At 37.7% G+C, this 15,670-nt stretch overlaps 1 protein-coding gene across 1 annotated transcript; it reads right to left on the bottom strand.

Annotated features, from left to right (window-relative positions):
- Nucleotides 1-914: 914 nt before the first annotated feature.
- Nucleotides 915-15,578, bottom strand: urad (ureidoimidazoline (2-oxo-4-hydroxy-4-carboxy-5-) decarboxylase). The gene is made up of 8 exons (XM_057823746.1): nt 15,254-15,578; nt 10,937-11,126; nt 10,728-10,865; nt 7,206-7,410; nt 6,904-7,057; nt 4,218-4,300; nt 1,378-1,578; nt 915-1,287 (listed from the first exon to the last, which is right to left on the bottom strand). Exons 1-8 carry the CDS (start codon nt 15,331-15,333, stop codon nt 938-940), a joined length of 1,401 nt encoding a protein of 466 aa, XP_057679729.1. The 5' UTR covers nt 15,334-15,578; the 3' UTR covers nt 915-937.
- Between the last annotated feature and the right edge of the window lie 92 nt (nt 15,579-15,670).

Raw genomic sequence — 15,670 nt, 5'->3', positions numbered from 1 at the left:
CAAAATTGTCCGATAAGCACGTGTGACACATCATTGGAAAGCTTAAAATCCCAATTTTCTTGGGGAAAAACAATTTTGAACAGCAGGGCATTTAAAAAAAAAAAAAAATTTAAACAGCAAAACCCTATCTGGTGGTGAGAACACGCGAGAGCAGAATTACAGACGCCATGACTTTAACGAGATATTATCGCATACTTGTTTTGATCCGAAAACTCCACGTAGCGTGAATCACTGAGTGTCAAGACACAGCTGTGAATGGCCAAAGCTGGATTTTTGGGGGATTTTATGTGTGAAACATGGTAGTATAACAAGGGTCGCGATGCAGAAATCGCAGACATCAAGGAGTAGTTGAGATGTTCTTTTTCATATATTTACCCTTTTAAATGTTGTTTTTCAATTTTTCTTTGTTTGGATCGATTATTTATCATCTAACATATCGGAGAAAATGCGGTAGGAACAATAAAAATACAATTAAGTGATAGTTATGAGGAAGACGTCCGTGACTTTTTTACAGACCCCAATTTTTTCATTGTGACGTAATTTTTTGTAAAAGTTTCAAATATGCGAGTGAATAATTTTTTTGAAGTCTTTTTTTTTTTTAAACGAAATATTAGACATCAATTAATGATTCTAAGCTAAAAATGACATTTTGAAGAATATAACTTTTTATGGCTGGGTTGAAACAAAAACGGTTGTGCGACGTCTGTAAACGGGGGTTTTCAGGGTAAAACGGGCAAATTAAAAATAGTTCGGGACCTTAATGTGCCATGTTGTTTTGTGTCTTTTAAAGAGGAGTGCAAGAGCAGAAACTGCTTTTTCAGTCTTGTCTGTGTTTTCCGCCATAACCAAATATTATATTCTCATGGCAAAAAATACAGGATATTGAGCCTTGAGGTGATTTCAGAGAACAGTTGTGACTTTATTAGCAACTTGCAGGTCAAAACTGTGATTCGGTGTCAGACTGAACAAGGTCCCGAAGACGCAGACAGGATATTTTTTTGACCTCCTCAATCCCGCGTTCCCTCTCCGTCACGCAGCCGTTTGTCATGCGAGTGCGCATCTCCTGAAAAATGCTGGCCTTGTCGTTCATGCGGGCGCAGATGACGAAGGGAAAGCTGAAGCGCTCCTTGTACTCTTCATTTAAGCAGAACATTGTGCAGGACTCGTCTGAGCTCAGTGCGTCCAGCGCCACCGTCGCCTGTTCGCTCCTGGATTCTTGAGTCAAAGCGCCCGTCTCGAGGTCCCGTCCCGCCAGATCCGGATGGCACCTGAGGATTCCTTCTTTACCTAAACATTATTGTGGACTTATTGTCTCCGTAATCACAAACAATTACTTTGCACCTTTTTTTTTTTTTGCTTGCAAGGATTATGACTCACCCAAATCAGGCATAGAATCAATGAAGTCACAAATGGCCCTCTCGAAAGCGTCGACATCGGCAAAGGGAAGTTGGGACCACACGGCAGCCGCCACGAAAGGGCACTTCTCGACCACGTTGCCGAAAATGTTCACAAAGTCCTCGTAGGGAAGCGAGTTGACTTGAGAGAGCTTCATATTCTCCTGTACGACTGTTTCTTGAGCTGAAAAGTGTAAAAAAAAAAAAAAATCATCTAAATTCCAACCTCCTTCTGGACACAATGGATCAGGTCGACCCGTTCGGTTAATGTTTTGACAAAGATCGCATGCATCATTTTGTGTTGGAATTGTTTCATAAGGTCAGCATCAATGGACTAATCGTCAACGAATCAATTATCGAATCGACTGACAACTATTTTTTTTTTTTTTTTGGGGTCGAAAAAGAGAGATATTGCTGAGCTTAAAATTGTCCAAATCTTTTTTTGGGCCTCTTCAGACGTAGTATTCTATACTTTTAGGGCTCTTTAGGGCTGTCAAAAATATCGCGTTATCAGGCGGTAATTAATCTTTTAAATTAATCACGTTAAAGTATTTGACGCAATTAACGCACATGCCCCGCTCAAACAGATTAAAATGACAGTACAGAGTAATGTCCGCTTGTTACTTGTTTTTTGGTGTTTGGCGCCCTCTGCTGGCGCTTGGGTCCAACTGATTTTATAGGTTAGTACCATGAGTGAACATGGTGTAATTATTGACATCAACAATGGCGAGCTACTAGTTTATTTTTTGATTGAAAATTTTACAAATTTTAATAAAACGAAAACATTAAGAGGGGTTTTAATATAAAATTTCTATAACTTGTACTAACATTTATCTTTTAAGAACTACAAGCCTTTCTATCCATGGACCGCTTTAAGAGAATGTTAATTATGTTAATAATGTTAATGTCATCTTGTTGATTTATTGTTATAATAAACAATACAGTACTTATGTACCATATGTTGAATGTATGTATCCGTTTTGTGTCTTATCTTTCCATTCCAACAATAATTTACAGAAACATATGGCATATTTTATAGATGGTTTGAATTGCGATTAATTACGATTAATTTATTTTTAAGCTGTAATTAACTCGATTAAAAATTTTAATCGTTTCACAGCCCTACTCTTATTCCATATCTATTTATTTTACATAAAAACAGGAACTAAATATATTTAAAAAATATTTTTATTGCATTTACTTTTATAAATATTAAAAATGGGCTGCAACGAATAGTCGATTAAGTTGAGTAATTCGATTAGAAAAAGCTTTGAATCAAATTTTGCTGCTTCGAGGTTTCGTTTGAGTGGCGTTGTAATGGTTTGTTTAGAAAGTGTTTGCATTTAGTTTTATTGATTTGGGTGGATACACTGCCCTCTAGTAGCAATATGGAGATGACATAACTCATCTAACATGGCTAGATCCAGCTGCTACTTGTTAGGACCAACATAAGGATGTGAGCTTTTGTTAGAGCTAAAATGATTGTTTACAGTGCACCCGTGAAAAAGATGTGTTTTTTAGCTTCTAATATTTTTTTTTAAATTCAAATAATATGGGACCTTAATGGAAAAAAAAGAGAAAAATCCAACCTTCAATACAAGTGCATTCATTCAGTGGGGAAAAAAAACCCACATAAAGAAAAAATTATTTGACATCAAATAATGTGTGTCACAATTATTAGCACCCCTGGTGTTAATACTTTTGCCAACAAAACAAGGTCACAAGGTCTGGGGACTGAGATGGCCATGGGAGGAGCTTGATTTTGTGTCTGGTGAACCATTTCTGTGTAGATTTGGCCATATGTTTAGGGTCATTGTCTTGCTGAAAGACCCAGTGACGACCCATCTTCAGCTTTCGGGCAGAGGGCAACAGATTTTGATTTAAAATGTCCTGGTATTTCAAAGCATTCATGATGCCATGCACCCTAACAAGGTTCCCAGGGCCTTTGGAAGCGAAACAGCCCCACAGCATCACTGACCCACCCCCATACTTCACAGTGGGTATGAGATGCTTTTCAGCATGCGCATTTTTCGTGGCACGCCAGACCCACTTAGTGTGTTTGTTGCCAAAAAGCTCAATCTTGGTCTCACACAAAAATAACTGGGACCATGTGCTTTGGTCAGATGAGATCTTTTTCAGTGGTGCCAATAATTATGGAGGGCACTGTATCCCCCCATCCATCATCTTCCGCTTGTTCCAGTGTCAGGGCATATGTAATTTAGTTTGGAGGTATATTTAGCAGTTTTTTTGTGGGAATATGTGTTTGGACTATTAAGTGCATTGTTTAAAATGAAAAAAAAAAAAGCTTGTTGACTTTTGCTATGCAAGTTAGCCAATTGTTCTTTTGTTGTACTTTGCTCCTCATTTATCATTTTTTAAAACTCAGGTATTTAAATTTATTGTTAAATGCATTTGTTGCGTTTGTAAAATGAAAGTACAATTCTGCATAGTTTGGAAAAAACACTCGGAAACTTTATTTTGTATTCGCATATAATGCTCTTTTGAAAGTGCAATCTTAGTTTTGTTCCTTTGTTTTACATCTCCTAAAATTGATTCTGCAACAGATTAAATGTTCCTAATCCGATTACTTGATTATTTAATCTTAATAATTGATAGATTAATCAATTACTTAATTACTTAAAATAATCTTAAATATTCTTAAAATATTAAAAAATGAAAAAATTTAAAACTGCATTCAAAAAAATAATTCTCATGCACATTTCTAGCTAAAATTTAATACCCAGAATAATTTTACAGTAAATGAGGTGACTTGTATGTTGTGCAAATTAAATTACAGAATCCAACATAAGACAAACACAGTACCGAAACAATTAGCTGCATCATCGTCTTGACTTGGCGTGTCCAGCATCATAATGTCAGGCTTCGACTCCCCAGAATGAATCCACCTTGATTAAAAAAATTAAAAAAAAGTCTTCAAAAGTGTTTCTTATATTCAAAATAACCATATTTTTAAAACACTAGCGACAAGTGACATATATCACTGTGTCATACTCAGTTAAATTAGCTATAACCATAAATAAAGTCCATAAATACACCAGTTTCTATCTATTCGATGTTGTGCTGCGTTCTTCTCTCAAAATGATATAAGAATATTAATAAGTGACTTGACTGTAAGAACATATGTCGGTTTTCCGGTTCAACTGGTTTCCACGTTAATCCTTCCATGTGATGGCCATGTTGGAGGGGGCAAGTTCCCATCAAGGGCACAAGCCACTCAAGTTTACTCATCATTTACAGTAATATTTATAATGCTAATCTAAAAACTAGAGGTTGACCGATTAATCGGCTGGCCGATATATGGACTTTTTTCCCAACACTGGCCATTGGCCGATGAACAAAAATAATAAGCCGATAAAAAAAGGATTTTTTTTTTTTTTTTTTTTAAAAAGCATTTTGATCAGGCATCTGTGAGAGTAACTATGGCCGCCGCTGACTGATGGCAGAACCCCGGAAGGACCCTGCTAAAGGAAGCGTCAGGCTTGCCTATTTTGTAAATATTGTCAGATTTGTTTTAAATCTTGCATGAACAAATGCGCAATGTTGCTTTAGTCTTTTAAGGTTTTTACGGAGTGATCCTTACCCTCTAAATGTAACTCGTAGCGTTAGCGTAGCATTCGTGTTAGCTTTAGGATGGCAAGCATCCTCTTAAACTCTCACTTGTTTACATCTCGTTTTGTCATCCTGGTGGGTTTAATTATTTGAAAATAATGTACCGTTCTTGCAGAGTGTATAATCATAAAAAGCGTTCGTTGGTTTTGGTCAGGTCATCATTGTAAATTTGAAGCTTTTGAAGCAATTAAAAACAATGCCTTTCATATTCTACGTGCTTTAAAAAATTTAAAAACTATCGGCCTCAAATATCCGCTTACAAAATCGGCTGTGCATATCGGCAATCGGCAGAATTTTTTTTTTTTTTAGACATCGGTATATCATTGGCATTTTAAAATCCAATATTGGTCGACCTCTACTAAAAACAAGAATCCATACTTTAGAGACTTTCAATCTGCCACTGGAATTACTGTAAATTTCGGTTTATAAAAACATTTTTCCCTCCGCTTTGAACCCTGCGGCTTATATTTAGATTTTACAGGACCGTGAACTGTCTATTACAACGTCGCAGGAGCGGAGCTTCAACAGGGTGAGGCCACACACGGGCCGTGTAAAGGTGGCGTGGGGAGTGGCTAAAACGTATAGCTATAATTCAGCTGATTGTCTGTGTGAAAGGCCCGTGCGTGCTCAGCCACCAGTTCATTCAGTGTCACGCTTCCCAGTTAAAATGGATTAGACATCTACAAATTTGGGTTGTTCCGAAGTTTTTTTGCTCCCGATCCGATCCCGATCGTTTTAGTTTGAGTATCTGCCGATTCCGATATTTCCCGATCCGATTGCTTTTTTTTTGCTCCCGATTTAATTCCAATCATTCCCGATAATTTTTCCCGATCAAATACATTTTGGCAATGCATTAAGAAAAAAATGAATAATACTCAGACAAATATATACATTCAACATACAGTACATCAGTACTGTATTTGTTTATTATGACAATAAATCCTGAAGATGGCATTTACATTATTAACATTATTTCTGTGAGAGGGATCCACGGATAGAAAGAATTGTAATTCTTAAAGGATAAATGTGACTTTGTATATTGTGACTAAATATTGCCATCTTGTGTATTTGTTGAGCTTTCGGTAAATGATACTGTAGCCATTTAACTTCTGCCCAAATGCATGATGGGAAGTGCAACCATGACTGTGCGTCGTGGTACCAATTGATATATCTTCTCTGCGTTGGGAAATAACATAGGGAGTTAAGAAAAAGATCAACTACTACCTTTCTTCCATACATTGCTTCCCATGATTATTCTAATCGTTGGGAGAGGGATTGTAAAGCTTTAGCCATTTAAAAAAAGGCTCCAAAGGCTGCCAAAATTCTCTTTACTCAATTTACGCTGCCTTTTAGCTCTATATACTGTATGGGTAAAACGGCGCCATTCTAGATTGAACGCGACAATGCGTGAGTGGGTCGTGCAGCGCATGCGTTAATTGCGTTAAATATTGTAACGTGATAAATGTAAAAAATATTAATTCTCGCCGTTAACGCGATAAATTTGATAACCCTACCTTAAGCTTAAACTGAAGACTCTGGAAGAATGTAACACATTATGTCTGTCACGTTAAATACAATTAGAAAACGATTTAATTAAAACAAATTTTGCCGATTCCGATACTTTGAAAGTCACGGGATCGGCATCCCGATTGATCGGGTCATCTCTACTAAAAATGATAAACTAAAGAGAATTTAGTTAAGAGCCACATGTTTTACTTTTTTGTTTTTATTTACATAATATTGAAATTTTTTTTTTTTTTTTTAGTATCGATCTTAATTTGAAATTCTTCAGGTGCGATTATTCCAGTGTGGCTTATATATGAATAAATCCAGTTTTCTTGTCAAATTTGGTGGGTGCGACTTATAGTCCAAAAATTACCTTTGCAACGTATGTGGATGTGGAAGATTAATATGGAGACACTCTCTCAGATAGTTGTAGGCCTTGGGACCATGATCATGGAGAGTCATGGCAAAATCCCTCTGTTCTTTGGTATATTCATGGCTGTGTTTGGAGAGGAGGTGAACTGGAAGGTCTGAAATTCAATTAGGTCCCTTTTAGTGAATTCCAATTTTCAACTCTGTACGTCAAAGTGTTCATGTAGATGTTTTGTTTGTTCACAGGTCAATCATGACAGCTTCAATATGTTGCTGACATCAACAAATCAACGTAAGACCTTTTACCTGAATATACATCGAGGCGCTCTTTCAGTTCCTCATTCATGGTTTTCTTTAGCTCGAGATCTTCCAGAAGACAACTGACAGTGTTCCGAATCCTTCGCTCTCTGTCCTTTGCATTTCTCTTCTCCCTTTCCAGAGTTTCCAGCCTCGCCAAAGCTTCACTGAGTTTGACCCGTAGCTCCTCAGGTGTTGACGCGTATGCATGGTCCTTGTAGAAACGACAATATATCATATATGGTGAAAAACACTCAGGTGACTTGAAGTTCCGCTCTGAAACCCCTAATTTAGCCAACTTTCAAAATTGTCCGATATGCATGTGTCATTCATCATTGGAAAGCTTAAAATCTCAATTTTCTGGGGGAAGAAAAATTTTGAACAGGAGGGCATTTTTTAAAAAAGAAAAAAGTTTTTTAAACAGCAAAACCCTATCTGGAGGCGAGAGCACGCGAGAGCAGAATTACAGACGCCATGACTTTAACGAGATATTAACGCGTACTTACCTTGTTTTGATTCAAAAAGTCGATGTAGCATGTATCACTGAGTGTCAAGACACAGCTGTGAATGGCCGCAGCTGGATTTTTGGGGGATTTTATGGGTGAAACATGGTAGTATAACAAGGATCGAGATGCAGAAATCGCAGACACCAAGGAGTGGTCGAGATTTTCATATATTTACTAGGGCTGTCAAAATTATGCGTTAATGCGCGGTAATTAATTTTTAAAATTAATCACGTTAAAATATTTGACGCAATTCACGCACATGTCCCGCTCAGACAGTATTCTGCCTTTTGGTAAGTTTTACAGCAAGGTTTTTTGTGCTGTCTAACAGCGAACTCTTGTGGTCGCTTTGCGACATGGTTTATTGCTTTCTTGCCAGTTCAATATGGCTCCACGACGTCTCGGGCTGACGCCTACGTTGCAATGTTGTGCTTATATGATCCTTGGACAAGATTTGTCTGTAAGTATGGTTGTTGTAAAGAATGTACGTATTATGTTAGTAAGCGAAATGTTATATTTTTTGTATGAGACGCTTTTTGTTTATGTTTAGTGAACCTGTATAGCGTGCTAAGCTAACGTTGTTGCTAATGCAATGCTTGTGTACTTTTTTTTGTAGTTTCACTATGGTCTAAAGAGGACAGTGGTTTGAGGCCATTTTATTAATAAATCAGATGAAAAAGGAAGAAATCTGATTATTAAGGCGTCGTTCACTAGCTGTCTAGCTTTGGAAAAAGTAGACACTTCGGAGTGAGGACAGCATAGACAGATTTAAATGACAGTAGAGTGAAATGCCCACTACGGTCCTTATGTACCGTATGTTGAATGTATATATCCATCTTGTGTCTTATCTTTCCATTCCAACAAATTATTTTACAGAATATATATATAATTTACAGAAAAATATGGCATATTTTATAGATGGTTTGAATTGCGATTAATTGCGATTAATTACAATTAATTAATTTTTAAGCTGTAATTAACTCGATTAAAAATTTTAATCGTTTGACAGCCCTAATTTTTACCCTTAAACGTTTTTTTTTTCTTCAATTTTCTTTGTTTGGATCGATTATTTATCATCTAACATTGGAGAAAATGCGACAGTAACAAAAAAAATACAATTAAGCGATAGTTATGAGGTAGATATCCGTGACTTTTTTTTTTTACAAACGTCATTTTTTTTATTGTGACATAATTTGTTTAAAAGTTTAAAATATGTGAGTGAATAATTTTTCAAAGTCGTTTTTTTATTTCAAACGAAATATGGGACATAAATTAATGATTGTAAGCTAAAAACGACAGACATTTTGAATAATAAATATAATTAATTACCTTCGTTTTATGGCTAGGTTGAAACGAAAGTGGATGCGTGACGTCTGTACATGGGGGTTTTCAGGGTAAAGTGGACAAATTAAAAATAGTTTGGGGGCTTAATGCGCCATGAATCTGCTATGGCAGCATATAGACATATTGTTCTATCAAACACAACAATTGTTTTGGCTTAAAGAGCATACGACAGGAGGAAAATAAAGTCTTAAATAGCATTATTATGTGAATTAGAATCATATTTTGAGGCGATTCGACTATATACAACAATTTAGCAAAGCGCAGATGACGAGAAACTAGTCTTTTAATCTGCCGGTTAGCCACGCCTACCATCATAGCCATAGGGCTCTAGCGTCCCCAACAGGTGGATGACGTCAGCGGAGTCATGATTTCATCTGATTTAGCATGCAGCCCATTGAGGGGGAATTATTTAGAACGAGGAAAACGCGATGAAGAGAGCCGCAAAATGTCATTGTTTCAGTCTCTCTACTCAAATATTTTTACAGGATATTCTTTTTATCCAAGTATTTTCCCCAATTGCTAAATAAATGGCATGGTCATGACAAATAACAGTCTTGTGCTAAATGGAATATGAAATAATAAAAATGCACTTATTCAGGACGACATGGCAAAATTACTCCATAATGCTCAAAACTGTCGACTTCACCTTTACTGTCGCACCTCCCGAACGATATTTTATGACACCTAAATCAGACATATGTCATTTCCCTTCCCCGGCTTCGGAGAATGTAAACAAACCAAGAGGCGTGACAGCTAGCTGACATGCTAACCCGAACCGAGTGATGTTTCAAAGTCTTTGAAGCGGAAAATCACACATAACTAGCCCGGATTATTTGACATGACAACTGGGTTGTCGATTGTCTTTGCGGCTCGGCAAACCGCCCGGCGGAGAGCAATTTACAGTTCGTTCCCCGGAGGAGGGCGGCTGCAGTTGTTGTGCAGCTAACGTGCAGCTAATGTGCATGAGGAGAGCTTTTTATATGCCTATCAATGATCAAACGTAAATAGTCCTTTATTTAAAGAAAGTTTGTAGTGTTTACTTTGTAATCGCTGTATTCGTATTTGACATAATACAAAACAAGATGTTTACTCACTTCCTCGTAAGTCCAATGGTCCCACAGTAGTAGGGCTTGTTTTGGCCAATATCCACGGTGAATGGGAACCTTTTGAAACTCCAAAAAGGCGCACACGCCTCTTCCTCATAAAGCAAGGTTTTTCTGCGGCCGTTTGGCTGGCGTGATGCGAAAAATAAACGTATTAATCCGCAAAATTAGCTGAATCCGTAGTCCTCATACACAACAGTACGGCTGTTTAGTGGAGAGGACGCCTTCACCCATACACATCACAGCGCCCTACTCCTCAATGCAAGACCGAAGCCGGAAGTCACTCATTTTCATGGCGCGGGATTCAAAAAACTAAATAAATATAGCGATCGCTTCCACACACATCCAAGCGGTCCATATCATTCAGGAGCATAAAATACCACGTGCATTATGAAATAAACATGCTTTTTTGTGTCACATGCACTTTAAAAAACAGTGTTTTCTTTTAAAGAGGATTGCAAGAGCAGAAACTGCTTTTTCAGTCTTGTCTGTGTTTTCCACCATATACATATTGAAACAAGGACTGAAAATTTGGCTTGCAAATGTTTTGCATCTCCGTAAGACAAACGATTTTTACTCACAATTGTGGGCTCAGGTAAGGGTGCTGGCTCAGGCAATACTTGGGGTGGAATTGGAGGCTGAATAGTCTCCGGAGGTGGGCTTTCCCGTGCCTTCATTGAAGTCCGAGACGTCCTGGCATCCGAAGGAGTAAGTGAAAACTGAAATATTGAAATGATCTCACGTTAACACAAAATACATCATGGATTCCAAAAATTCTATGTAGAGTTACCTTTTCTTCGTTGGATTTGAAAACGGAGAGAGGAACAGTTCCTTCTCGTAGCCTGACAGTCTGCCCTGTTCTGTCAAAGTGCTCCGGTCTGAAGTGCTTACTGCATAGCATGGTCGACGAACTGGCAGTGAACCCTTTCCTACGAACGGCTCTTTCCCATTTTTTTCTCATCACTGGATCTTTGGGAAACCTACATTAGCATCAGAAAAGTTAGCTAGGTACGCGAACATTGGTAAATGGGTTAGAATGCTTTCTGATTAAAATCAACTTGTTTTTATCATCATTTTCGTTATAAGCAAAGTGTAGAAGGAAATTTTAAATGTTTGATGGGGTATGGTAACCTAGCCAACTGTCAACCTTGAAAAACAGAATTGTCCCATATTGAGAAATAAAAGTACGCGTCCTGTATTGAGCTTTCAAGGGACGCGCTTTGTCCTGTATTATCACGAATCTCAAAAATAGTGTCTTATTTGTACAGTGGTATGAAAAAGTATCTGAACCTTTTGGAATTTCTCACATTTCTGAAATTTCTAAATCACCATCCAATGTGATCTGATCTTTGTCAAAAACACACAGATGAAAATACAATGTTTGCTTTAACTAAAACCACCCAAACATTTATATGTTTTCATATTTTAATGAGGATAGCATGCAAACAATGACAGAAGGAGGAAAAAAGTACCTGAACCCACTGCCTAAGGAGACTTAAAGCGCAATTGAAACCAATTTTTACCAAACATTTTAAGTCAGGTGTGTGCCCAATCACTGACGAGGGGTTTAAAGCTGCCCTGCCTACTATAAAACACACACCTGGTAAGAAATGTCTTGATGAGAAGCATTGTTTGATGTGCATCATGGCTCGGTCAAAAGAGCTGTCTGAAGACCTGCGATCAAGGATTGTTGATTTGTATAAAACTGAGAAAGGGTACAAAACTATCTCTAAAAGTCTGAATGTTCATCAATCGACAGTCAGAGAAGTTATTTACAAATGGAGAGTGTTTGGCACTGTTGCTTCTCTCCCAAGGAGTGGCCGTCCACCAAAGATGATGGCAAGAGTTCAGCGCAGAATACTCAGAGAGGTCAAAAAAGAACCCTAGAGTGTCTGGTTAAGACTTACAGAAATCCCTGGCACAGTTCAATATCTCTGTGCACACATCAACTATATGTAAAACTATGGCCAAGAATGGTGTTCATGGGAGGACCCCCCGGAAGAAGACCCTCCTGTCTAAAAAAACAACAACATTGTTGCTTGTTTAATGCTTGCAAAAAGGCACTTGGACACTCAACAGAAGTTTTGGCAAAATATTTTGTGGACTGATGAAACCAAAGTTGAATTGTTTGGAAGTAACAAACAACGTCATGTGTGGAGGAAAAATGGAACAGCTCACTAACATTAACACCTCATCCCCACCGTCATGGAGGGGCTGTTTTGCTGCCCCAGGGCCTGGACAACTTGCAATCATTAATGGAAGAATTAATTCAAAAGTTTATCAGGATATTTTGCAGGAAAATCTGAAGCCATCTGTCCGACAGTTGAAGCTAAAAAGAGGATTGATGCTGCAACAAGACAATGATCCAAAACGCAGAAGTAAAACAACTTCAGAATAGTTTCAGAAGAACAAAATACACGTTGTGGAGTGGCCAAGTCAAAGTCCAGACTCGAACTCTATTGAGATGCTGTGGCATGACCTATAGACAGCGATTCATGCCAGACAGCCTAGGAATCTGTGTAAACTGCAGCAGTTTTGTAGAGAAGAATGGGCCAACATTAGTCCTGAGCCAGTGTGCCAGACTGATCTCGTTGAAGTTATTGCTGCCAAAGTGGGGAGTGGGGGGGCGCAAAATATTAAATGTGATGGTTCACTTATTTATTTTCCCACTTCTGTCATTGTTTGCATACTATCAGGCCCGGAGTGACTAATCGGGAGCTTCTGGACGATTCCAGAAGGGACGGCCGGCCAGATGGGCCGGTCCGCGTTTTATTTAAAAAAAAAAAAAAAAATTACACTGTTATCATTTTTTGTTTGGTATTTATTTATGACAGTGTCACTGAGTATAACTTACATTCTGTTACCGCTGTCCCTGTGGGCCGTCTTAAAAAAAAAAAAACAGTATTATTTTTTTTTCCAGACTCATCCTCACGTGTGCAGACAAAAAATACAGCATGCAGCTCCGCCCCCTAATTGTAGTCTGTATTGAGCCAAATTAGCTGCTATCTCGGTGCTCGGATGGATAAAAAGAGCAAGGGTGGCGCTGAAAAATAAGAATTAAAAAGAGAAAAGCACTCGTGAAAGAATCGGCAAAATGCGCGAAAATAGCTAATTTTTTTCATGCAACGACCTTGCTGCCTCAAATTACAGAGGATTACAACGAAAGTGGTAAGGCCAGATGGCGAATAAAATGCAACTTGCACCGTGTGATACGACAATATGTAATTGTGGAAACTTTGGCTTCTTGTAGCACCTCACAAGGGATATGTAGCAGCAAGCATTAGCCATAATGAACACACCACAGGTGCAGAGCTGGAAGGTAGGATTGCCATGTCGTTCAGCGAGTGAACATTAGAATTAATATAATCAATTACGTGGCGTTTTTAAAGTGGAAATGGAAAATGGATAATAGTATCATTAGAAGTTGTTACAATGTGCAATACGTATTCTTTATTTTTCATATTGTTATGTTGCTATGTTTGTTTTATCTGTAAGCACTCATTTTGTTAATATTTGATGTTGCAGAAAAGGTCTTATTTATTCATTTATTTTGGGGCTGCCAAAATTATCGCGTTAACGGGCGGTAATTAATTTTTTTAATGAATCACGTTAAAATATTTGACGCAATTAACGCACATGCCCTGCTCAGACAGATTTAAATGACAGTACAATGACCTGCCCACTTGTTAATTGTGCTTTATGGAGTTTTGCCGCCCTCCGCTGGCGTTTGGGTGCGACTGATTTTATAGGCTTCAGCACCCATGAGCATTGTGTAAGTAATTATTGACATCAACAATGGCGGGCTACTAGTTTATTTTTTGATTGAAAATTTTACAAATTTTATTAAAACGAAAACATTAAGAGGGGTTTTAATATAAAATTTCTATAACTTGTACTAACATTTATCTTTTAAGAACTACAAGTCTTTCTATCCATGGATCGCTTTAACAGAATGTTAATAATGTTAATGCCATCTTGTTGATTTATTGTTATAATAAACAAATACAGTCCTTATGTACCTTATGTTGAATGTATATATCCATCTTGTGTCTCATCTTTCCATTCCAACAATAATTTACAGAAAAATATGGCATATTTTATAGATGGTTTGAATTGCGATTAATTACAATTAATTTTTAAGCTGTAATTAACTCGATCAAAAATTTTAATCATTTGACAGGCCTAATTTATTTTTCAAATGTATCATTTAATATAGTTTTTTAAAAATCCATTTTTAAATTTGTTCAAAATATGTTGTGTTGCACTTGTTAAAATAAAGCCACCTTGTTAAACAACCATGACCTGCACTGAATTGGAATACACAGAATTACAGTACACGGCTTTAGAGAACACTGAACTTAACACGTGTATGCATAATGACATAATTTTAAATGAGTGGGCCGGTCTGAGGCATGAAATTCCAGGGCCGAAAATGAGTCCCACTCCGGCCCTGCATACTATCCTCATTAAAATATGAAAACCTAGAAATGTTTGGGTGGTTTTAGTTCAAGCAGAAACTGTTTTTTCATCTGTGTGACTTTGACAAATATCAGGTCACATTTGATGATGATTTTATGCAGAAATGTGAGAAATTCCAAAAGCTTCAGATACTTTTCCATACCACTGTAGAACGAATGAATACTGGTATTATAAAATAACTGTTGCAGTTCGGACACAATGAAGAAGCTGGTTGTGTTATCCGTTTTTGGAAAATGTCTCTAAAGTTATTAAATATTCACAAGATGAATAATTACAAAACAGACAAAAACAGACGAGCTTCTGCTTCTTTTGTTCCTTTTTTTTAAAATCCCCTATTGGCACCGTGCTGCCTCCCATGGTCAGTCTTGGTACTACTACAACATCGATCGTGTGTGTTTAAGAACTGTAAGCATATTCACGTAGCGATTTCCCCATATTAACGTCAGGGTGCAAAGTATTTGCACATGAAATACTTTGGCATTGAGTTGCTGGTTTTACAGCGGTAAGAATTCAGAGATCGTGCAGAGGGCGCACGCCAGAAAGTGGGTAAATCCTGTTTAGTTCGCAAACTGACTTTGTTATGGTAAAATATAATTTTAAAAAATTAAAAGTCCTTATATAATTTTACCTGTGAAAGGTAATCCCTCGACCTCTGGTTTCGGGTGTAAAGCGGTTGGAACAACCCACGGCGCAACACGTATGAGGCATTTTGCTCTTCGATGAGCCTCGCTACTGTGCCACATTCAAAATGGCGACTGCGGAGCCGTGCGATTCGGCACTGAAACGGTTTCTACGTAGTTACTTCTACGCTCAAAACGGTGTCCTTAAGACGTAAAAATGAATACTACGTAGATATATTGCTACGTCCAGTCTAAAAACACGACTAGGCGCGTAAACTGAACGTATCTATTGGTAAACGACGAAAGTACAGCAGGAGGATGGCTGTCCTCAACTAGAAGCTCGCTGTTATTAGCTATCATTGCATTTCCGTCGATGCAGCTATTGGCCAAGGTCCCTGTCAATCAGCTAGAGATCGGAACCTGAT

The sequence above is a fragment of the Corythoichthys intestinalis genome, chromosome 20 (assembly GCF_030265065.1).
Source record: "Corythoichthys intestinalis isolate RoL2023-P3 chromosome 20, ASM3026506v1, whole genome shotgun sequence".
In the NCBI taxonomy this organism is placed as follows: domain Eukaryota; kingdom Metazoa; phylum Chordata; class Actinopteri; order Syngnathiformes; family Syngnathidae; genus Corythoichthys; species Corythoichthys intestinalis.
The sequence above is the reverse complement of the archived record's forward strand: the minus strand, read 5'-3'. Positions and strand labels throughout refer to the sequence as shown.